Source organism: Jaculus jaculus, chromosome 1, assembly GCF_020740685.1.
Source record: "Jaculus jaculus isolate mJacJac1 chromosome 1, mJacJac1.mat.Y.cur, whole genome shotgun sequence".
In the NCBI taxonomy this organism is placed as follows: Eukaryota; Metazoa; Chordata; class Mammalia; order Rodentia; family Dipodidae; genus Jaculus; species Jaculus jaculus.
The window spans coordinates 212,871,684-212,897,958 of NC_059102.1; the positions used below are offsets into that span (position 1 = coordinate 212,871,684).

Here is a 26,275-nt window from a genome sequence, read left to right on the forward strand (position 1 = left end):
ACTCCTGAAAAGAATGAATATAGTGTTACCAGTAGTCCCTGTTATTGCCTTATTGGTCGTTTTCCCTAAAGCTCCACAGCTCAGGTCAGAAATATTTGCTCAACCATTTTTATACCTGCTCAATTCATAATACCTCTAAACTGGAATCAATGGATGTGCCCATCATTGGATGAATCTATAATGAATATGTGATATATCTACAGGATGAAATTCTACTCAGCATTAAGAAAAACAAATGACACATTAAATTTTTAGAAAAATGGTCAAACTTGGAGCAGATCATTCGAAGTGAACTCACACAATCACAGAAAGACAACCCTCGCATGATCTCACTCTTCTGCAGTCCTAACCTGGATCAGCCCGAGTTGCTGACATAACTGAATAGCAACTTGAGGCTTGGGTCATAGGGAAGGTAAGGTTTGGTGGATCAGAAGGGGGGGAACAAAAGTAAACCCCAATTGAACAGGTACCATAGAATCCTATATCCTGGAAGTCAGACTAAAAGGTGGAACTCTCAAGAGGACCTGAGAGGGTGCACCTAAATCAAAGGGACCTGGAGAGAGTGGGATGAAACCTAACCTCAAATTTCTCCTGCTCTTCTTCCTTCTCTGACTTTTTATTTATTTATTTTTCCCCCTGTGCACTGGCCTGTAAATCCCTGTACCCGTTTGCAGTCTACATTTACAATGAGCTGTTGATTAGTAAAACCTACTGAATCTCCCAAAACAAACATGACAGACTCCTGTCAGAGCACTTGATTACCCAAAAGAGGTTAATGGTAGGTCCCTACTGCTGAAGACACCAAATGCTGTTGGCATGGACCATGAAGAAACCTGGTTGGAATCTAGAGGAGAGCCATTCCCCAGAAATCCAGGCCTTCCTTCTAGTGCTTGAAGGCACTATCTGAGCTACCAGGGGAAAGTGTCCAACATCCGTTCAAGTAACTCAAAGTCTAAGCGACTCAGAAGCAAACAACTACGTGATGCTCATAGAAGTGCAATAGTGGCACACAGCCATGGTGGGTAACAAAGTGCTCTTGCATTGGCTATCAGATCTGCTCAGATGGAAAGGAAACAATATCTGGAACTGGGAAACAAGTCAGAATCATATCCAGGTAAGGATTCTGCTTTCCATTATCAAGCTCCCATGAAACTTGGACTGTAAGAATATCTAAACCCTTTAAGTTGTCTCTAAATTAATAATGGTTATTCCAATTAACTGGTGCTGACTTCACTCTCTGTTGCAGAATCTTCTTCTCTTTTTTCAGATGGTACCTTGACTGAGGAGATAAAATACCCAGTGCACTCCATCCTCACTCCAGCTGAAATCACAGAGGAACTGGGTAAATGAGCAAGAGTGGTGCTTTCTTAGTTAACCTGATGTCAGCACAAAGGTGATGGGGAAAGATACCGAGGACACTCAATACCTACCATGCCAGAGAATCTGATGCTCCTAAGTGTCCATCACTAAAGTAGACTTAAAATGCTCCCAGCATAGCTCAGGGAATTTTGTGGAAGAAGGGGCAGAAAGAATGTTAGAGCCACAAATTGGAGCCTTTTACACATTCATTTCCTCTGCTCCTCCCCTACAATGCATGACCCATAATCCCCATAGGGTTGATCTGCATCCCTAACAAGGAAGGCCTCTTCAGAAAAGGGGAAGGGAGGTGGGATAGGATGGTACCAACAGGTGATGTTTACATACAAAATATGTCCACATATTATATTTAAAACAAAAAACCTTTCAAATATAATTAATAGTTTGGTCAAGTGTGTGCAGTAAGGTTACTAAAGCTTCCAAAGAGATTTGAAAATATTTGTAAGCACCAATTTTTCAAATCACAAATATTAAAAATACTTTTGTGAAATACCAAGGGTACAAACAGGGATAACTACCACTTAGCTGTCAGGCCTGTAGATTTTCTCAAGCACTTCCAATATCCATCCATGAGATGCAGTTCTGCCTCTCTTACTTCATCTCCATCTCATCCCTTGATTACTGCAAATTTCTACTCACCTGTAGTCCATGACTTCAACATTTTTTAATCAAAATTCAGCAGACAATATAAATAGGGTTCCATCTTATAGCCAAAGGAAAACCTTTCCCATCACCCTTACGCTGAATCCAAAATGCTGGCTTTAGTCTTTATGTTACTGTGTATGTGGACCCAAACTTGTTCCCCTAACCTCATTGTCATCCCTCCAATATCCCCCATTTTGGGGGTAAAGCTACCTCTTCCAAAAGTGCTGCACTGCTTCCATCACTAGAGACATGGAAATAGGTGTTTTCCCTTGTAGATCTCTTTTGCACTGTGATCTTTTGGTGGACCTTCCTTACTACCCAGCCTAAGGTAAAATCCCTCTCAGATATTCCCATTATCCCCTGTTATACTTCTCATTTTTGTTTTCCTACACTTTTCATTATTATGTCCTTTGAATATTTCTTGGAGTGTTTATTGTTTCTCCACCTCATTGTTTATTATTATTATTATTATTAATTATTATTCTCCTATGGAAATAATTTCAGGTGCCATTTCCATCCTTCTTTCTTTAGTGTTTAGTATACCTCCTTGTGTAAAATAAGTTTATTTAATGAAATCTTTGCCATGAAATACATGAGCCTCTTCTCCTTCATCCCTTACTGTGAATATACTACATATATGGAGGATTCTAATTTCTTACAATTTTTCTCCATTTTATTTGATGATTGTTCCTCCTTTTTTCAGATCTCTATGTCAAGTCTATATTCAGGAATTGATCCTCCCCTCTTTTTCAAAACTTTCTACTTTCACTTCCTATGTTAACTTTTCTAGCCTCAGAATTCATAGTTAACTTTCATGGTAGGCTAATTAATGGACTCTGAAAAATGTTCATGTCAGGCCAAAGAGATGGCTCAGTGGTTAAAGGTGCTTTCTCTGGAAAACCCGTTGTACCAGGATTAATTCCCCAGGAGCAAATAAAGCCATTTTCAAAAAGTATTGCATGCCTGTTGACATTTCTTGCAAAAATTGCCATGTCAATATTCTTTATTTCTTTCTTTCTCTTTCTGATATAACTAAATGATTAAATCAATGCCAAATTTTCAAATAATTTGAATATGTTCCCTGCATGACAATAGGGACTTTGATGTTTCCATCATGGGTTAAAAAACTTGAAGCCAAAAGATTATGTGGGGTTATTCAAGAGGCCCAATGAGGCAAGGGAATAAAAGACAAAAGAAAGAGCTGGAACAAGGAAGCAGACTGTCGTGAAACACTTCAAAGGTAGAGGAAAGGACCATCAGTTGAACAGATAAATAGGTTTTCTTGAGATTTTCTGGAAGGAGCATAGATTTGCCAACAACTTGGTCTTATCCCTGTAAGACTCATTTAGATTATTTACTTTCAGGTCCTTAAGACATTCAAGAAATTTGCTTTAGTTTAAACAAAGGAAAAACAAAAGACATTTTCAATGATATCAGGAAACTAAGATCCTACCTCTTTTTAATGCATATTTTGAGTTCAGTCCTTACCCCTGACATACTCATACTCACATGACCAAGAGTCTGAGCAGTTTCTTCACTCAGGTTCATAAAACATCATCAAATGCACTATGACAATTAAAGTCTTAATTTATCTTCCCAAGCCTATTTGTTTCACCCATCTTAGTTTTTGACAAATCCATTCTTCCTGTTCCTCAAACCAAAATGAATCATTTCCATTGAAGCCTCTGTGTTGAAGTTTTCAGCAAATATTTAATCTTCTACTTTCAAAATATGTGCAAGGATCACATATTTATCATGACTTCCATTGCTCCAATCATGATCTAGCTATCATCAGATCTTTCCTAGATGATTTCAGTACCCTTGCAGCTATCTGAGAGTTCTCCCAGCTTTGCCTCAATTCAAATCTTAACACACAGAGAGAGAAATCCTTTCAACAGGCCATAAAGATCATGATGTGCCTCAACTTGAACTCCTGTTGTTTCTTATCTCTCTTCAACTAACAGGACGATACTTAAAATTGGTAACAAGATCCATCATGATCCACCCTGCTCTCTTCCCTCACCATATGATAATACTCCTTGTCCTGTGGCTGGGAAAATATTCTTCCCATTTTACCTGAATGAGCACATGATCCATGTAGCATCCTCATCCTGCCTATTTTCTCATCTGCTTTATCTTCTCTCTTTCAGAGTTACTTGAAAAAGTGCCTCTTCCTTATCCCATTTGCTACTCAATTTCCTTTTATGCTATTATGTCCATGACTACAGCAATTTCAATTCTCCTTTTTCTACAATATTATAAGTATAAAACTGTTTCATAGTCTTAGGAACGAGTTCATAGTATTGTATGTATGAAACTATTCGTTTTTCATCTTTTTATTACTAATATTAGTAACAACGTATTTCTGATAGATACATCATGTGTTGGTACCTTGTTTTCCCTCACCCCTGCACCCATTCCACTGAGGACCCTCCTTATTGTGATTTCAAGTATTCCCCATGGGGTTTTCGTTTTTGCATTGTGGAAGCAGCAGTCAGTTATTTTGGGGGGAAGGAATGCCTCTGAGTATGATGTCTCAACCTTTGAATCTTACAATCTTTCCATCACCTCTTCTGCAAAATTCCCTGAGCCATAGTGGATGAGTTCTAAGTCTACTTCAGTACTGAGCTCTTAAGAGCCTCTGTGTTTTTTCTTTGGTAGGTGTTGAGTATCCTCAGGGTCTGTCTCCTATACCCTGGCACTGATTATCAGGGACAACCTGGAAGTAGCATTACTGCTCATGTGCCTATTTCCTCTGTGGTTTAAGCTGTGGTTGGGCTGAAGTGCAAGGGGTAGTGTATTCTTTGGAAAAAGAAGAACAGAGTCTCCAATAAAGAGAAAAGTCAGCAAAGTTTACATGGTATAGGCATTATTAATTTAGGGAGAACTTGATGTATGTAACCCATCTTTTAGCCAAAAACTAGTGAGAGGTTGGCATAGGAGAGCAATATCCTATTCTCTATAGGATACTGATCTGGTTCCCAATTCCAGATATGGGTTCCTTTACACTGAATGGGTCTCTTACCAAATCAAAAAGGTTTTGGTTACCCACAGAGGCTGTGTGCTACTATTTCACTGGCATTTATATGGTGTCAGAATATTTGCTTCTGAGGAGCTAAGACCAATGTTGGCCTCTTTCCTTCAGTAGATCATGTAGTGCTTTCCAGCGCTACTCAAGCAAACTGTCTGAGGACTACCTTTTTTCTAGATTCTAGCCAGGTTTCTCCATGCTCTGTGTCTACAGCAAATGATGTCTCTTGCTACAGGGTCTTGCCCTTTTGCTTCAGCAGGGTAAGCAAGTGATCGGACAGAATGCTATCTTGATTTGGGGACCTCGTAAGTCTGCCTGATCAGCAGCTCCATGTAGGTAGGAACCAATATCTGGTACTGGCAGTTATAGCCAAAGACATTTTATTTTAAAAGCTTAGCCTTCATTTCTGCCTCTCCTGGACCCTATTATTCAGGTGATCTTCTATTATTCCTTTTGAGGGTTATATCTTTAAATCTCTCTCCAAGGATAAAGCTTTCTTTAGTTCTAGTTAATTTTGGATTTAGTTTTGTGTTTAATCTTCCTCCCATTCTCTTCTGCATAAACCATTCCATTCTATGGTCTTCACCTTGAGTTGCCTATAAGGTATGTTAAAAACTTGAGCAGGCCCAGGTTGGGCTTGGCAAATAAGTGAAACCATGTGGTATTTGTCTTTCTGTGAGTGTGTGAGTTTGCTGAATATGATCTGTCTCAAGTTTCTCCATTTTTCTAAAAAAAAGTATTGTATCATTTCTTAGTGCTGAGTATAATTCCATTGTGCAAATTTACCACAACTTCATTGTCCATTCATGCTGTGATGGGCATCTGGGTTCATTCTATTTCTTAGCTGTAATGAATGGAACAGCTACAAACATGGCTGAGCAAATATATCTGTACTGAGGCACACAGTATTTAGGATAAATACCCACTAAGGGAATAACTGGGTACATTGGTAGCTGTAAGTTCATCCTTTTGAGGAAATTCCATATTGATTTCCATAGTTATTGTGTGCCACCAACAGTGGATGAGGTTTTCTCCTTCCCCACATTCTCACCAACATTTTTTGGTTAGGTTTTTTTTTTTTCCCATGATTTCCATCTTTACTGGAGTCAGGTAGAATGTCATGGTTGTTTTAATTTTCATATCTCTAATGGTTAGGGATGTTGAACTTTTTCATCAGTGTGTGTGAGCCATTTGTATTTCTTCATCGGAGATCTCCCTATTCAGTTCTCTGCTGCATTGTTGGGGTGGGTTGTTTGATTTGTTGTTGTTGTTGTTTAGTTTTCTGAGTTCTTTGTAGATTATTGAAATTATGCTTCTGTCAGTGGTATAGCTGGTGAAGATTTTCTTCCATTCAGTGGGTAATCTCCTTAGTCTGCTTATGATGTGCTGTCTCCTCAAAAGCTTTCTAGCTTCATGACATCCCATTGGTTGAGTGACTTTAATTTCCTGGGCTACTAGGGTTTTGTTCACAATGATTTTCCCCACTCTTTTGCCATGGAGAGTACTTCCTATTTTTATTTTTTCCAGCAGGAGAATAGTTTCAGGTCTTATATTGAGGTATTGAAGCCATTTGGACTTGACTTTTGTGTATGATGAGAGGAATGGGTCTAGATGAAACTATTTTTCTATATTACTTGTTGTCTTTATTTTGTGGCTTTCACATGCATGTGTGTGTGTGTGTGTGTGTGTGTGTGTGTGTGTGTGTGTGTGTGCTCATGCACGTGTGTGGTTTGCATGTGTACTTACCCACACGGTTCCCTTTATGCTTGCCTGTGACTGGTTGTGTTTGCCTATTGTAGTGGAAATTACCAGAGTGGTACCACTCTTCTGTGCATGCTTATCTGTGGATAAGTTTCTTAAAAATCCAGGTGTTGGCCACTTGTAACATGCTCCAATGGTCCTCAGGTTGCTGATCTCTTGTAGGAGTGAGGGTACAGATGCACTTGGCCATGCCCAACTGTTACTTTGTTGCAATCTCTCATACCTCCTCAGGTTGTCAGGAAGTGCTCTTAACCACTGAGCCATATCTCCAGCCTGAGAACTTAACATATTAAAAAAAGTATTTATTTATTTGGGAGAGAGGGAGGGAGAGAGTTTGTACATCCTTTTCATCCATTGTAAATGAACCCCAGTGTTTTTGGCTTTGCTTGAGTACTGGGATCAAACTCAGGCCATCAGGCTTTTCAAAAAAGTGTCTTTAACTACTTAGCCATTTCTCCCGCTCTTTTAAAAATATTTTTTAAATTGTATTTTCAGAGAGAGAGAGAATGGGCACAACAGGGCCTCCTACCTTTGCAAACAAACTCCAGATACTTTTGCTACTTTGTGCATCTACCTACCTTTGCAAACGAACTCCAGATGCGTGCGCCACATGTGCATCTGGCTAACGTGGGTCCTGGAGAATCAAGCCTTGAACCGGGGTCCTTAGGCTTCACAGGCAAGCGCTTAACCACAAAGCCATCTCTCCAGCCCCTGTTTTTGTTGTTGTTGTTTGAGGTAGGGTCTCACTCTAGCTCAGGCTGACCTGGATATTTACTATGTAATCTCATGTTGGCCTGAAACTCACAGCAATCCTCCTACCTCTGCCTCCCGAGTGCTGGGATTAAAGGTATACATCACCATGCCCAGAAAGAGACAATCATTTTAGCAATATGACACATTGCCTAAAACTTCAAACATACTATTCATTAGTGATTATTATCATATAACCTAGATTTTTATCAAGAAAGTCCTATTTTTCTTAAATATTCTATCGTGTTTTATTTAATTATTTTTTTCATTTTGAGAATAGGGCCACATTTCAAGTGTTAAAAATTGGTCAGTGCCATCTTCCATAGGTATTTCTGTTCTTCCTGGTGGTTTCTTCTCAGTAGCAAAGAAGCTAAGAATCTATGAGTTATTAGATTATATTACATTTTTATCTAACAATGTGGACACACTGGATTGTTTGTATGTTGATTCAAATAAATGTTTATTTCTTGCAAATATATGCAAGTGCTTGTATTGCTTTTCTGGCCTCCAGTGGCTCATGTAATTGAGTACTTGGTTACAAGCAGGTGGTGTTGTTTAGGAAGTTTGGGGAGCCTCTAGGAGCTAAAGCCTGCTTGGAGAAGTTGGTCACTGAGATGGGGTCTGAAGGTTTTACAACCCAGCCAAGCTTCTTGTTCACTTTGCTTCCTGATTGCTAAAGCAATGTGATCAGCTTTCTAATCCTTCTGCTATCTTACATTCCTGACCATATGGTCTGTGACACTTCTTAAACTATCAGCCAGAAAAGCACTTCCTACTAGTGAACACTTTCGTCCAACTAGATCTCAACACCTGAACATTTCTCAAGTAACACCAAAACCAAATATTCAATGTATAAGCCTATGAAGGCATTTCATATTGAAAATATATTAAGTATTTAGTATATGCTAGAATAACAAGTATCTTAAAGTACTCCAATTATTGGTATTTTAGATCAGAGGAAAGATATTACCTCATTAGTATAAGGAAATTCAACATAACAGTTATTTAAATGTAAATTTGATAGATCTCATTATATGGGTGAAATTTATGTTGCTTCTTATAAGGTATTCAGTGGCACCAATGTGAAGTAACTAACATAACTAGATAAGTAAGAACAATCATGATTACCTACATTACAGGACTTGCTATCTCACTAAGAAATATTTGAAAAGATACATACTTATTCGACTTGCAAAAATTAAGTACTAGTGACTGTTATTGATATTTACAATTAGAATACTTTTAAGGAAAGATAATTAACTTCTGGGCAAAATGAAGTATAATAGATGGTAGATGAATGTGGTTTTGTAAGATTTATGGAATTTACTATCTATGGAGAGTGAAAAATCATGAGTTATTAGAGAAAAATCTATAGCTGCCACTGGGCGCCAATAGATTCCTGTATATGGAACTTATACTGCTCCACACACTCGCCCAATTACTGCTCTGGCCACCTCACATTTAGCAAATCCTGGCAATAACAGGGCATCCCTGATTCTCTCAGGAGCAGGTAGCCCACCCCTTCCCATATGCACAGCACAGCTACGTGCAGATTGATCCCTGTGCGTGGAAGTTTAGACTGCTCTGTCCACTCTCTCATTACTGCTCCTGCCACTGCACGTTCAGCGAGTCTGGTCCCACAGCAACTGCCAAGCAAACACACACTGTGTCTCTCGCTTGTGCCAGTTAAGGTGCCATCCCCTACCTGTCAGCTCTGCTGGCCATCAACAATTGTCCTGTGGCAGGAGCGCACAAACTGCTTCCAGGTCCCAGTGTTCCCCGTAAGTTTGGTCTGCTTCAGGGCTTGGTACCTCAGTGTCCCTCCTAGTTCAAATGCACACAGCCTTGGTGCATTAGCACTTAAGAATTCAGGTAAATTGGGAGCCCCTGCTAGGCAGTAGATAGGCAGCTTTGACAAGTGAGAGCCAAAGCCCACGCTGCTTGTCAACTGCGCCAGGCTGCCTCAGATTCCCAGTGCTCTGGAGCCCAGGCTGGTCCACCCACCTATATGCCAATACACTGTCATGGGCAGACCACAGAGCAAAAGAAATAACACGAAAAATCAAATGCATGAAAATCCAGTTAGATCACCCAGTCCTACAATGAATATATCTAATCAAATTATAGAAGAGTCATTTGGATCAGAATGACAAATTGAAGCTAGGAGCAATGCAACCCTGCCAAGCCTACTGGTAGAACTTGCCAGAAAGCAACAAAGGACTGACAATCTTATGCATGCTGCCATCACTAAACTAGAACTAATAGTTAAGAAGTGGAAAGGAGTTCAAAGAGAGTTAAGAGTTTTAAGGGAGCGTGGAAAAAAAAAAAGAATAAGAAGACCTTAAAAATCAGCTGGCCATGATAAATGAAGAAATGAAGAAATGCAAGGATGAATTCCAAGAATCATCAAGAAAAATCAGTAAATGATGTGAAACGGAACCTTGACAGAAGGACAGATACTATACATAGAAAAGTAGTAGAAAATGCAAACTTAATTGAAAAAGTCCAAAACTCTCTAGAAGCTTTCAAGAATAGAGTCAGCCATGTGGGGGATAGAAACTGTGATCTGGAAGAGAAGATGGAAGAGACAGTTCAAAATTTCAAAAATTTAAGTAAGTTCAAAAGTTCCTGTGAACAGAACATGAGGGAATTGTGGGATACACCTATACGTCCTAATATCAGAATCATTGGAATACCAGAAGGTGAAAAATTCAGACCAACAGTATGGAGAACTTATTTAACAAAATAATTGAAGAACACTTCCCCATTCTCTTAAAAGAATGGCCCATCAAAATACAAGAAGCCAACAGAACTCCAAATAGAGTTGACCAAAGGAGAAACTCTCCAAGACATATTGTCATTAAGACTCTAAACATTAACACAAAGGAGAAAATCCTAAAAGCAGCTAGGGAAAAACAGCACACCACTTTAAAAGGTAACCCAATCAGAATTACTTTAGACTTCTCAATGGAAACTCTGAAAGCTAGAAGGGCCTGGAATGAAACACTGAAATGTCTAAGAAAATATGATTTCTAACCCAAAAGTTATAGTAACATTTTAACTGTGATTAAGTATAAAATAGTTGATTGCCCATTAATTATTTTGCTTCCCATTTTATAACCTAGCAACCAAGGCCTCTTGTACAATGAAAGTTAACCCTATTTCCTTCATTTACAGAAGCAGCATATAAAAACCTGACTGGAATGTTTTTCTAGAGGTTATTGAGCTTACTTTACATAAACCTATATATGCAGTATTTATTATTTGTCAGAATCCAGTCAAAATGGTCATGCCCCTGGAAATGAAAGATATTTTATCATACATTGTATTCATTTCCAAGACTCCTAGAAATGTTTAAAGAGAATTGTCTAGAATATGATTTTAGACTCCTCAAACAGAAAATCTGCATCATATCCTGGGCAAGTAGGTTTTGAAACTGAAACAAATCTGTTGGTCTTAATAAGAATGTTTGTTAAAGAATAGCAATAAAACACCATATGCTTTAGATGATCCTTTGGTGCAATAGGAATATTCCTGTGCATGTGTAATAAACTTAGCTGGAGTGTGATGTCCCAGTAGGCAGAGACCTGACAGTGAGAGTGAGAAAGAGTATGCAAGTGGATTAGCTCTCTATCAATACTACATTCACTACAATTATATAAAGATGAGACCATGGTGTGAACCACACTTTGATTACAGGATTATGAGCCCCTTTGCAGTTGACTCAGCTGAGGCATGCCCCAAATGCTGATCTATTCTATTGAAATGCTGAGTAGTTCATGCATGCATAAATGTTTAAACTTGATAAATTTGTGATCTTTTTTTTCTGCAAAATGATCTCTGATCTTCATGAATCCTTTGACCCTCCATAAGACTGACAGCTGAGGTACCCAGGCTCATGTACTGAATAGTTAGTTACTGTGTTCTCAGGGCTTGCAAACTTAAAACAGTTATTGTTGGAGTACCCTGGCAATATCCTATAAGCTAATCTAACAAGCTACCTTTTATAATATACATTCATTTTATCTCTACAAAACCCTGGCTAGTATGGATTGTGTTACCAGGATGGTTCAAGAGAAAGAGAGTGAAAGGATTTTTTTGAGTGGATTGATGTCATCTGGACCTAGCACTACTGAAGACTCTCCCGGTAGTAAGGAGAACACTAATAATACATGCTATGACCCCTTTATACAACCATTACAGATCATCAAGGCACTATATTGAAACTGAGAGGGAACCCAGTTTCCTCCTGCCTATTTCCCATAGCACTATAAAATGCTTTGTGACCTTCTGGAAGATAACACCTTGAATAAGCAAGGATTCTGCCAACTTTGAAAATAACCATCCAAGACGGCTTATACCTGTGTGATAGTGGCATACAGCTTATGCGGATCATTCGTTCTTGGATTGCATATGAGGCTCATTCAGTGGGAGATAACTCGTTACTGGTACTTAGAAGCAAGTCATATTACAGCGGTTATGAAACAGACTCCAGAAATAGTCTCCTAGTAATTTTTGACATATGAAAAACCCACTCGGAAATCTATGATTATAAAGTTAATTAAAGATGCTCTCACTTTTGGCTATATATTCTAGTATTTTAAAGATGGCAGAGAATACTGTGAAGATTCAGGATTTATCAATATGAAAAACAACGTTAGCCAACCACCTATCATGAGATATGTCAACTTTAATTCATCTGCTGGGGCCCAGGAGACATTGCAGAAGAAGCGGTATTGCTCACACTGCTAGCCTGACAGCCAGCTCCAAGGCGATGGTTATGGAAATTGTGGACCCAAAATTGCTAGAAGGAAGAGAAGGCTATGTCCAGTTGATGAACAACATTCCTAAACCATGAATTTTAATTTATTTTAATAAAATCACTTTTTGAAAGAGGGGAGAAGGGGAGAAAGAGAGAAAGTGAGGGGGTAATGTTGATGCTCTGTCCTCTTGAAATCCAGATGCACATGCCTCTTTGTGTATCTGACTTTATGTTTGTTCTACGTAATTGATCCCAGGCTGGTAAGCTTTCCAAGCAAGTACCTTTGACCACTAATCTATCTTGCAAGCCCTGAATTCTGATAAGTTTTAGTACTAATTTTTCTTCCAGCCTTCCAGAAAAGAGCCTGTGGCCTGCGACTATGTTAAGTGTATATTGAATAAAATGAAATAATCAGGTCTTCCACATATTACTAGACATTGGCTCTAAATGGACAATGTTGCTAAGAGACTCCAAACAACAATATGTCCCTCCAGTTCAAGGAGAGTTTATGGAGGTCAGGTGATCAGTGTAGTTTTAGAGAAAGTCTGGTTTGGTAGGGACAGTGGATCTCCAAACTCATCCCATCATGAAGTTGTTTTCCCTGCCCTAGAATGCATAATTAGGATAGATATATTTAGAAGCTGGCAGAATAGCCTCTTTAGCTCCTTGTAGAGAGAGGGCTAATATGGTTGAAAGGCTAAGTGGTAATCATTAGAGCTGAATCTATTACGGAAAACAGTGATCTGAAAAAAATGTAACATCCCTGGGAGGAGAGATTACTGTTTCTTTTAAGACTGTGTCTCCTTTTAACTCTTCTTTCTGGTGAGTTCAGATGACAGATAGATCATGGGGAATGACAGTTAATCATTGGAAATGTAGCTAATTGGTAACTCCAGTTGATGCTGTGGCAGAGGTAGTTTCTTTTCTTGAGACTAACACATCTCCTGGTACCTGGCACCATACCAGTCTATAAGGATCACTGGAAGCAACTTATTTTAGGCAGGAAACCAGCTATACACCTTTACTATTATATAAACTTTCTATTCATGTGTCATAATTTCATTCACAACGATCTTAATCACTGTCATTTCCATAGGACATTATATCGGTCCATCATAAGAACATGATATTATGATCACATAATATGATGTTATTCTTTCTCGGACCACACAACATTGTTTCTGACCCAGGAACTCACTTCAAAATCTAAATGATATGACCATGGAACCCTGCTCAAAGAATTCACTGGTCTTACGATGTTCCATGTTCTCCTACTATCTTGAAGAAGCTGGCTTGATAGGAATGTGTAATGGCCTTTTGTCATTTTATTTTATGGATGGTGTGTGTGTGTGTGTGTGTGTGTGTGTGTGTGTGTGTGTGTTTGTGTTAGGTATGCACACATACATTTATGTATATGACTGCTGGCATGCATGGTTTAGAGGGCGTGTGGAAGTCTGAGAATAACTTTTGGGTTTGTCCTCACCTGTGTGTCCACACCATGTGAGACAAAATTTCTTTGTGTATTTTCTTTTGTGGACTAATCCTGAGCTCACGGAGAATTTTCTTACCTCTGCTTCTCATTGCCCAGTCACCATCAGTATCCTGTTGTTGTAGAACAGACTGAAGGCTTCAATATTTTTCTGTGGGTTGGTTCTGGAAATTGAGCTTGGGCACTCCACTTTGAATTGCATCCACTTGAGACTCTGAGCATCCTTCCTAGACCCTGCCTTTTGAAAGACACAGTTGTAGTGCTAACAAGGTGGCAATAGGCTGGAGGGCTGGGGAAAGGTTTCTTGAAAGGCTGTATATGGTCTGTATCAACATCTGACATATGGCACAGTTACTCCTATAGCCAGAATTCACAGGTCCATGAATCAAAGGTGGAAATGGGAATGGTGTTAGTTACCATTGCCCCTAAATTATCAACTAGCTGCAATTTTTTCCTTCTTTTACTGCAACCTCATGTTCTGCTCACCCAGAGGTCTTCATTGCAGGGGAATTGGTGCTTCTTCCAAGATGGACGGATATCACTCAGGTGTGCTAGAACACAAGGATTCCATGGGCAACATTTTGCTCCTGATTCCTCTAAGTCCATAATAGGCCAAGAAAGGAGTTACAGTGCTGTCTGGGGTGATTGAGTCATGTTATTGGCTGTGGCTCTATAAAGGAGGTTAAAGAACATGTTTTGGGTATGGTAGATCTTTTGAGATGCCTCCTGGTGATACCTTGCGCTGTGACCAAGGTCAATGGAAACTCAAGCAACCATTCAAGGCAAGATGTTGAATGTCTCAGGCCCCTCAAGGTGGAGTTTTTGGTCTCCATTCTAGTTTAAGTACAAGACCTGCTGAGGCGCTTGCAGAGGGTGGGAATAGGAAAATTGGGAATAGGAAGTAGCAAAAGGTAGTTATAACACTAGGTAAGACCACAAGACCAATTACAGAAATGAGGATTAAATTGTTCTGACTGTTTCAGTCAAAGTTGGAGAGAAACGTTCATAAAAATTGTAATGAAAAACTTAATTGTCACCTTCATATTTATATATAATTCATATATATTTATATATATACATTAAGATGTTGCTTGAGTTTTTTTCCTGTCTTTTCTTAATAATATATTGATTTAAATATAATATAATATAAAATATATATTATAATATACATTATATATATCATAATATATATAATATATAATATATATAATATATATGTAATATATATAATGTGTAATATATATAATATATAACATATATAATATATATGTAATATATAAAATATATAATATATAAAAATAATATAAATATATAATATATAACATATATATTATAATATTTTAATATGATATTATATTATATATAATATATAATATATTATATAATATATTGTATTATACATTATATTAAATAATATATTGATTTAAATACTAATATATTGATTTAAATATTAATATTTAGTATATTGTTATTAAATCTACATTATCATATTTAAGTTATGGAATACTGCTGACTAATCATTCCTCATGTGACTTTGTATGCATTTGTGGATATGAATAATGAGTTTCTTGTTGTACATGGGGTCGTGTTATCACATTAGGCAGAATTATGTGCTTATTGTCTTCATGTTAGGGTCAAGAAAGCTTTACTCTAAATCCATGAGATGTTGCTGGTAAATCTCAGTACTAGAGATGAGCCACCTCCACAGTGAGCTCTTGTTACAGGAAGCACATGAGGCTCCTAAAACAATGCAGGTAATTGCCAAACATTGGTTACCCACCAGAACAAAATGACAAGACCCTATTGTTGATGATAGTACAGGCTGTGGTCATAGGACATTGAGAAATTCAAGTGGAAATTAGATGTCAGCCATCTCCCTGCCAGCTAACCTCCATAGTGTGGGAAAGTGCTATGAGAACTGCTGGGGATTGAAGTCATATACACCGAACAAGCAGTGGATTCTTCAAGCTGCAAAACCCACTATCTAAGTAAGGTGTTTTCATGATTACAATAGTAGCACATTTGTTTTGGAATAATCAACTGCTATTTTATTTGATATGAGGCCTGCCTCAACAAGAAGGTATTTATACCTGGTAACTGAGTCAAAAGCCTAAGGTTTGTAACGTCATAGACAGCTGAGGGTAGCTTCTACTGTTCTTAGGCTAAGCCAAGACATTATACTCATCAAGAGCCGTGTAAATAGATAGATGTATGCTGTTTGATAAATATTGATCTCTTGGTTATTCAACCTTCTTTTGACCAATGGTAGCAAACACCAGGGAGACCCAAGACTCACCAAAATGACAAGAAAATGAGGAATACAGCTGTTCAACCCTGGATGAGTCAGCTCTACCATACCTGCCAGGGCTCAGGGGCAATAAAGAAGACATGGAATAGTGAATGCTAGTGCTATTCTCACAACTTGCCACACACACACACACACACACCACACACACACACACACACCACACACACACACAGTAAGAGGCTGCTAAGAGTCCAACACCAAAGGAGTTTTCTATCACACCCACCAATGTTCAGGGAATATTGAGAAAATAGGGATGGAAAAAATGTAGTAGCCACAGGGCGTATGGGTATACTCTGGGGTGCAGTACTCCACACATTTCCTAACTGATTTCCTAACTGATTACAGAGGTTTTTTTTGTGAATAATTTTATTTATTTGAGGAGGGGCATGGGGGTATGCCCAGTTCTCCTGCCACTGTGAATGAACCCCGATGAATGGAATACTTTGTGCATCTGGCTTTACACGAGTAATAGGCAATTGAACCTAGATTTTGAAGCTTTACAAGCAAGTAGGTTTAACTACTGAGCCACCTCTCAGCTCTCACAGTAGTTATTAATTCTTCATAATACCAACACAGTTCTGAGCCTATAAACATTTTGATATAGTAGACTGAGGAGGACAAAAAGAATGACACAAAAAAATAAAGGAAAGACTTCCTTGAAAGAGGAGGGTAGTCAGGGGATGAGGGTGGAGAGGAGACAAAGGACGGTAATGGGATAGGAGCCCAAACAAATTGCTCTATGTTTATATATTTAATTACTTAATTATAAAAATAATAAGGAAAGTGAAACTTTGATGCTAAAGTTTATTTTAAATGAATAAGCTTGACCACAACTTGGGGATATGTTTGTTTTTGTTACCTACATAAGAAAGACTCTCAACAAAGAATTTGCTAAATGTACTGAAGCCACTCTCTCTCTGTCTCGGGTTAGTATAGAGACCTACAGATGCCATGAGGGGAGCTTGTTTTTTACTATTAATAGATGTGTACCAAATGTCATAATAAAGAATGTGGTTTGTTTCACAAACAAATGAAATGAAAAATGTCATAAGGAGATGTGGTTTGGTGTTAAGTTGACAAGAGTTAGGTTTGTGATAGTTAAATTCTATTGTCAGTTTGATCAAATTAGCAAAGAAGTAAGATATATGTATTCCAAACTACCCTTATTTTTTAAAAGTCTTTTTACCTCAGAAAAAGTGAGTGTTGAAAGCAAAAATGTCATTTCTTTCATGAATTGTAGTTTATCAGTAAAGTAAATCATTCTTATTGTGGGCTCTAGTTAGTCGTATTTTATGTGACTTCACATTCAATAATTTTAATTATTTTTAAATACAAATTCATGGCATTTTATTTTCAGAATATTTTATTCTTTCATTAATTTTTTAGTATGTGTAAGTATACTTGCTTCTATGTGTAAGTGTGGGTACGGTCACACCACAGTGTGTGTATGAGGAGGTCAGAGGACAACCTTAGGTGTTTACCTTCCTCTTCCCTTTTGTTGAAGGCAGGGTCTCTCCTCATTCACTGCTATGTTTCCAGGATAGCTGGCCTGTAAGCTTCCAAGGGACACTCCAGTATCTGCTTCCCATCTCACCACAGGTGTACTGAGACTACAGGCACTGTGCTGTTGTTGTATGTTGATTCTGATGATCTGAACTCAGATCCTCATGCTGGTGTGGCAAGTGCATTATCTACTGAGCCCACTCTGTAGGCCCAGTCTGCATTGTTTTTTAGAAAAGACATTGCATGTATAGATTCTACTGACAACCAGCCAGGCACGGTTGGCATATGCCTTTAATGTCAGCACTCGGGAGGCAAAGGTAGGAGGATTATGATGAGTTCAAGGCCAGCCTGAGACTACATAGTAAATTGCAAGTCAGTCTGGGCTATAGTGAGACCCTACCTAGAACCCCTGCACCCCACCCCCAAAAAACATCTTACGCTCTCTCACATAACATATGTAGAGACACGTGTACTCTAAACTCCATGAGGTCAAGAATACCATTTAATTTGTGTCTTTCACTTTACCTAGTGCTATGACTTGTCAGGAAATGTATTCAGAATATATTTACTGATTTAACTTCCAGGTAATAAATACATTCTGTACATGTAAATTCTCATTCATTATTGTAAGATCACTACACCTTATTCAGGTTTTTCCAAACCTATGCTTCAAGTAACACATCCCCAGCAGTTTCCCCACACAACGTACATTGAGGCTATTATAATATCTCAAGCAATGAAAAGCCTAAAGGGTCACTTAGAAAATATTAACCTGATTGTTAGAAAATCCAAAGTAATACATTTCACTTTCCAGTTATTCAGTGATAAAAATATTGAAAACTTAAGTTCATAAAGTATTCAAATTTATTTAAATTTTAAAAATAATATTACTTCTAAACAGTGGAAAAATCATGTGCATATGCGCTACTATTAATGGTGAAGGAACCATACTGGTTAGACTATGAAAATTAAGTCAATAGCTTGAGTTGCAAACTTTTATCCCTTGCTCAAGTAGTTATCTTTTAGGTCATGTTTTGAATTATTTAATTAACTTTTAATGGTCAAAGTTGGTCACTAAAACAATTTTAATTCAAACTTTATAATGTAAATTTACTGCTGTGTGTGTTACAGCTGCAAATATTTCCTGAAGTATCCTCTGCTGAAAAGTTGTTTGGTTTTTTGTCTGTAGGAACAAGCCCATAATAATGTGAGTACTTAATAATAATTATATGTGACACTTAAAGAATCTACACACACTTCTCAATTTTATGTACACTGGAAATCTCACAGGACCATGCAGCGAAATAACAAACAGAACACCCTAAGAAAGGATCCTGAAAATTAGCATTTGAGAAAATAAATCATTCTCAAACCAGTAGGTTAATAGCTACATGAGCAGTTAATATTTCATATAGCTACACAGCATGATTTTCACATTCTATGAAAAAATAGTACAGGCTGAATTTTGTTATCTGTCAATCAAAACACAAGAAAACATTCAATTCTTATAAGTAGAAGAAAGTCCATATGTTACTAAGGAGTTCGGAGAAATGAAACTAGTACCTGCTTATTCTCGGTTTCCTGGTCTGTCTTCATTTGCGCAACCGCCATCACATGCTGGCACCACTGTGAGCTCTGCTATATCTTCGTTGTCTTGACAAACCAAAACCTTCTGTAACTGTGCGGCAAAATTAAACATTTCCCTCCATAAGTTGTTTCAGCCAGGTATCTTGCGTGCAGCGACACTTTTAAGGACAGATTGGATAGTTAGTAGCTTGCATTTGGAATTTGAGAATTAAGTGTTTTGAAATAAGACAAAGTAGAAATATTTTTCCATGTCTGTGTGTGTTTGATTTTGTGTTTGTCGAGGCCATAAATTGATGTTGAGTGTGTTCCTTGCTCAATCTTTACTTTACTTACTGAGACAGTGTTTCTCATTTGTACCTAGAGTTTACCAGTTCAGCTAATCTATCCAGGAAGCTCGTCCCAGGTATTCTCTGCCCCTACCTTCCTAGTACTGGGATTACAAGCAGGCTAGCATTCCATTACCATCCACTGATGTGGGTGCTGGAGATCTGAACTGCAGTCCTCATACTTACGATGGTGCCTATCATAGCACTTGACTGACTGAGCCATTGCTCAAGACCTCAAATAAAAATTCTAATAAAATGGTTTTTATATTTACAGGCCACTGTAAAACTAATAAGGGCTGTTAAACTTGGAAATACTTCTTGTGTGTATTCGCATTTTTGGAGAAAAGTTTTCATGTAGCCCACGCTGACTTTAAACTGATTGATTCCTCTATCTGTACCTCACGAGTGCTGAGATTTACAGGCCTGGGCTATAATAACCACCTTTGAAGGTATTTTAAGGCTTGCTGAAAAGGCAAACATTTCCAAACTGTACTACACTCAACCACAACTTTTCAGGATGCCCATCATTCAGTTGTCATTATTATGATCATTACCACATGTAATAGTTCTAGTAAATCTACTGTTGGGTTCAATTTTGTCTAAAGGAGATTACTGGGAAAATGTCAGAATCAGAATATTAAGAGGCACTTATAAAAGTGTTGCATAAAAACACAAAGTATCATCTGAGATATCAGAACCTTCCATTTTGTCACTTCAGCTATAATACTATCTGTTGAGGGCTGTGGTCCTATGAAGTGGTTGCTGACAGCCTCTCCCACAATGCAGGTTAATTCAAAAGAGAAATCACTGGAGCACTGAGCAAGAAAAGAAGGAAATAATGCAGCTGAAAATTACTTGTTACCGTCTTTTAAATATTTTCTTATTATTTTTTAATTAATTAATTTATTTATTTGAGAGCGACAGACACAGAGAGAAAGAAGGATAGAGGGAGAGAGAGAATGGGCACGCCAGGGCTTCCAGCCTCTGCAAACGAACTTCAGACGCGTGCGCCCCCTTGTGCATCTGGTTAACGTGGGACCCGGGGAACTGAGCCTCAAACCGGGGTCCTTAGGCTTCACAGGCAAGTGTTTAACCGCTAAACCATCTCTCCAGCCCTAGTTACAGTCTTTTAAATGACTATGACTTTACCATCACAGAAGGCTATTTTTCCTCTTTTACCACAGTGATAACAGTGTCTCACTACATAAATAACCACAAGCCTTCTTGTTACAGGCCACAATTCACTCAGTCCTGTGGGTGGACCTGGGAATTGACTCAGACACAGGTTCAGGTAACACTGTCCTGAGATCCCTTCTGTGATACAGGAAGCCATTCTTGGACAGACTACTATCATTTTACACAGGAGGTTAATCTCCTGTCAGAAAAACAAAGTTTATTGCTGTAGTGGCCTTACTCATAGCATTTTTGACCCAGTTTTAGAGCTTAGTGTGTTATTTTATACAGTCATCCTGATAAGTATTCTTTAATTTGCTGGGCTTGGGTATTTTACTGGCATATAATAACTTCCCATGTCTAACTTTATCACCCCTTTAGAGAAGCACGATTGCATTTCGATTAGATTTGTTTAAAATTTTGAATCACAAATTACTTTCAAATAGAAAGAAGTGATCTATCATATTAGTTCCACACACTCAGACAATTTGATTCTTTTGAGTTCATATACACATAAAACAAATTGGTCTAGTAAATTTGCATATAAAATAGCGCCAGTCCTTAAAGACTCTAATGTAGACAATTAATTTTGTGTTTTTATCTCCCAGAAACACTTGTTTCCTATGTAACAAAAGAACACCTTTATAATGTTTATATTTTGTCAATATGGAAGCAAGAAAAACATGCATTATACAAATAGCCCTCCCTTTCTGCTGTGCTATACAATAATGAACTGTTCTAAAACCAGTTAAAATCATTCCAAAAAATACGTCTTTGAATTCAATAATGTAAGGGACATGATGAAAAGATGTTCTAATTCTGACATTAACTCATTATTCAATCTGAGCAAAATATCTATGAGAAACACTTCAATCTTAGAAAGATGTGCTTATCTTAATGTAGGTTTGCGCAAGCTTAATTTAAAAATCATGTAGACCATATACTCCTTATTGAAACAAATATTATGATTTACTGTTGAGGAGCCTAGGAAGTCATAAATTAAGAATAGGGCGTGAAAGATGGCTTAGCGGATAAGTACTTGCCTGTGAAGCCTAAGGACCCTGGTTCGAGGTTTGACTCCCCAGGACCCATGTTAGCCAGATGCACAAGGGGGCGCACACATCTGGAGTTCATTTGCAGTGGCTGGAGGCCCTGGCTCACCCATTCTCTCTCTCTCTCTTTCTATCTGCCTCTTTCTCTCTCTGTCTGTCCCTCCCAAATAAATTAAAAGTAAATGACAAAAAAATAAAGAATAATAATATAATACCTTTTTTTCCTTAAAATGTGGTCAAAATGCCTGAGTCATTAAGCAGAGGGTGTCACATCAATTCTTCATGTGCACAAATGACCCCACAACCTCAGGGTTGTTTCTCACAACTACAGTTGAATTTGGTGCTATTCACCTGGATTTGTGTTGTAGTCAGCTCCATGTTGCTGGGATGAGGAGGCAAATCAGGCCCAGTTCAGGGGAGGATATGATTTATTTCAAGCTTACTGATCCAGGTGGAAGTTCCGTCAGTGACCGAAGAAGGTGCTTCCTTCCATACATCCAAGCAGAGGGAAAATCAGCAGCAAGCAAAACACCAGCACCAGCACACACACCAAAACACAGCAAGCAGCAGGGCTCCATGCAGAGCTCAGACTGCTCTGTATACCTTTGGGATGGAAATCAGATCAAACCCAAACACACTTTAGGGCTAGACCCCAGCATCCCACCCCAGTGACATCTTCTCCACTCAGATGGCCAGAGGCCTAAGTTTAAGCTTTATATATAAAAAAAGAAAGAAGAAAGAAAGAAAGAAAGAAAGAAAGAAAGAAAGAAAGAAAGAAAGAAAGAAAGAAAGAAAGAAAGAAAGAAAGAAAGAAAGGAAGAAAGAAAGAAAGGAAGAAAGAAAGAAAGAAAATCACCTAACTCTATGAGGGAACATACATTCAAATTACAATATTGTGTGGTATACCTTCTGCTATGGTATAAGTTTTATTTTTGGCCATTGTTTAACTATGGTCAGCGTTGACTAGAGTTAGAAATTAATGCCTTTATAACACTTGTCATTTCCATTTAGAGTTCATAGTTTCTCCGCAAATCTTAGCTCAGAAGTGCTCCTAGTTGATAGCAATGAATACGTACTGTGTATTTATAGAAATCCAGTTAACATTGGTATAATATTGACAGGTATGAAAGGGAGCAGCAGCAATGAACATGAATAAAGTGACTTAGTTTGGGTTGCTTGAGAAATTGCAATATCAGCAGTGACACTATTGAGCTGTGAGGGAGAGAGAAGAATTGTAGAGTTTAAAAAAATTTTGTGGAAGAGGGGGCGGAAAAAAAGTCAGAGTCACATGTTGGGTCATGATTTGCAGAGACATTTAGCATACCAATAACTGGGGACTAACTCCACAATGCACAACCCATTTACATCAACAAGGAGGGTCTAATGGGAGGGGGTATATCACAGATGAGCCTAAACAATGGTACAAAACTGCCTGTATTTGATGAAAAGAAAACTAATAAATCAAATATAAAAAAAAAATCTCTATAATAGGCAGTCAAATAAAAAAAAAAAAGACAGAAACCTGCTGAAGGATTGGTGGGGGCACGTGGTGCATGAGTGCCAGAAGTCTGCTGTGGTTGTAGGACAGTGAGAGGGAGGAGCCTTAAGGTGACTGGTTTTCTGGGTTCTGCTCCACAATGACAAGTGTATTTCCATTGAGGCCATGCATGAGCAGGTCTCCTTCCCTAATTTCGATTCCACTTGGGAATGCTGAACAAAAATGAAATCATGTTGCGGTAAAATATGTGAGGGGTCAGGACGTTCTTACATTTTGTATTGAGAATTTTAACACATAAACCTTCTTTAATTTGATCATAATGCCCTTTTATTACCTTCATTAGTGCCCCTCTTGTGCCCCACTCCCAGTGAACTCCTTTCCATGTGATCCCTCTTCTACTTAGATATCATTCTTTTTTTCCTCCTCCTCGATTATCTCTGTCGAAATGTTGATGGGCTCAATACTGTGCAGGTATTATGGTGTTAGTTACTAAGTACCTTCACTACAAGGTTATAAATGCACCAGTCCCTTCATGTCCAGGGGAAAGTGTCCCTCATTCTAGACATCAGTTATAATTGTGCAGGAAAACTTAACTAGAACTTGCTGGTGCACTTCAAGATGCTTTAATAATAATATACATGGAGGGTTGTAGAGATGGGTTAACAGTTAAGGTGCTTGCCTGCAAAGCCTAAGGACCCATGTTTAAATCTCCAGGTCCCACAAAAATCAGATCATGCACTCAAGGTCACACGTGTGCACAAGGGGGTGCAATTGTCTGCAGTTCTATTGCAGTGGCTGGAGGTCCTGGTGTGCCAAATATCTCTCCTAATTTAACTAAAATCTCTCTCACACTCTTTTTCCTTCTTAATAGTGGTCAGTCTGTTTGACTTACTTCAAAAAGAGAAAGTATACATGAAATACTCCCCTCATATGTGTACATGTGGAGGTGCCACTATATGCATTTACATAGGATGGAGAAAGAATGTAAAATAAATAGAAATGTTTATCATACCTATAGGATGATTACTATTTCTATTGTGCAGTAAGCAATTATAGTAGTGACTGCCATAATACTTTATTATCTTTGGACATGAATATAATCTCTAAGTAATTCCAACAGATCTTATACATATTGCCCAGCAATAATATTTATGTTTTAAATATATAAATTATTACTTTTATAAAAAGATAAAGTTCAAGTGAATGTGTTGTCCATGATTCTTAGTTGTAAAGTATTTATCAAATAACCTGGATTGATATGATGTCACTTTAGAATATGTAATATTTAATTAGATTAGTTTGGAGATTCAAGAAATTTCTGAGATTTTCAGCCTGGCATTGAACTTACAGCTATTCTTCTACCTCTGCCACTGATAGGTTTAATATTGGGCACTCCCACACCTGTAAGTACCCTAATTTTTTTCAGAGGGGGGTTTCTAGGTAGGGTATTTCTCTAGCACAGACTGAACTGTAATTCACTCTGTAGCCTCATGGTGGCCTTGAAATCACAGGGATTCTCCTATTTCGGCTCCCAAATGCTGAAATTAAAGGCATGTGATACCACACCCTGCTAAGAACCCTAGTCTTTTAGGAGGATTATCTGATCCTTGTACCTATTTTAAATAGATATATATTTAAAATATATATATATATATATATATATATATATGTGTGTGTGTGTGTGTGTGTGTGTGTGTGTGTGTGTGTGTGTGTGTGTTTATTTTACTGGAGGGAACAAAGATAGCAGAGAGGGCAGCTTATTTTTTAGTTCCTCGTGGGAGTGAATTCTCTGCACCCCATGCTCTTGTTGGTGGGCTTTCTGAGATATGCACACTTGAACATGCCCCCTGAACCGGTAAGAACCTTTGTCTTTGTTTAAGCTGGTAAACCCTAAGATGCCTGGGCCCTACATAATAAAACTCTTGCCCTCCATTGCTACTTCATCTTAACATACCGCTCTCTCCTCAGTCTTTAGCCACAGTAAGTTTTTGTTACTTCATTGTGCCTTATACATTCATGAACATGGACATGTTCTTTCCTTCCTGCACATTAACTAACCAAATTTTGAGTGTCTGAATATGTGGTGAGGATGACCAGAATTTATTAAGCAAATTAAATTGGGTAATTACAAGATGTACTATATACTTGACATGCTGGGTAAGGAACTTAGGCCATTCATTCATAAAAATTGATTTGAGTAAACACCATAGAAAGAGGAGCATCATCATGCAAGCAGCTAAAGTTAATGATAAATTAACCAACCTGTCATCAGAGAGGCTGTCGAGGGCTTCAGTCCTGTGAAAAGGCCCCTTGTCTTGTCTCATGGTTCATGTTTTCAAAGTATTCTGCTGCTGACCCTCATCTTTCTGGAAATTCACAGTACCATGCTAAAGATATAGGCAGGGATGCACATAGTGGGAGGGGTGGTGGAAATGTCACCTTGTGTCCTCAGATGCTTGTGGAGTCCTGCTTTGCTGCTCTCAGAATGTCCATGTCCCCGTGGGTCATAAAGGCCTGCAGAGCAATGTTGTCTACAGAGATAGGTAATGGAGCCGAGGGTGCATGGCTGTAATTGCACTGCTTAAAAGAAAGTACTGAAAGAGGAAAAAAGATCACCAGGAATGTTTAAAGTTGGCTAGGTTTGGGGAAATGATGACACAGACATGAAATGCACAGCACACCTGCCTTACAAATCTCGCGCAGTGTAGTATTTAGCATACTGTACTTCCTCCCTTCAGAGCCGAGGCCCTCTGTTCTGACTGACCAGAACTCATCCTATCTCACATGCATTGTCCACAGGTATTCCACAGGAAAGAGAAGTCACATTCCAGCTCTTTGCAGACTATATATTTACATAACTTAAATTCTTCATTTTGTATAATTGTGTGTGTGTTTAGGGGTGTCTACATGCCAGACTGACATCCTCAAGGTGTCTATGCTCCAACTTCTTTGAGACAAGCTGTTGCTAAAACAACCATAAGCTCTGAATTTTCCTGTCTCCACCTCCTATTAT

At 38.2% G+C, this 26,275-nt stretch overlaps 1 protein-coding gene across 1 annotated transcript in view; it reads right to left on the bottom strand.

The window, feature by feature from the left end:
- Positions 1-25,586, bottom strand: part of LOC101597632 (disintegrin and metalloproteinase domain-containing protein 20-like) — a 47,796-nt gene extending 22,210 nt beyond the window's left edge. The window contains exon 1 of the mRNA XM_045142480.1: positions 25,525-25,586. Within this exon, the coding sequence (XP_044998415.1) occupies positions 25,525-25,586 (62 nt within the window). The remainder of the gene's footprint in view (positions 1-25,524) is intronic.
- Positions 25,587-26,275: the final 689 nt, after the last annotated feature.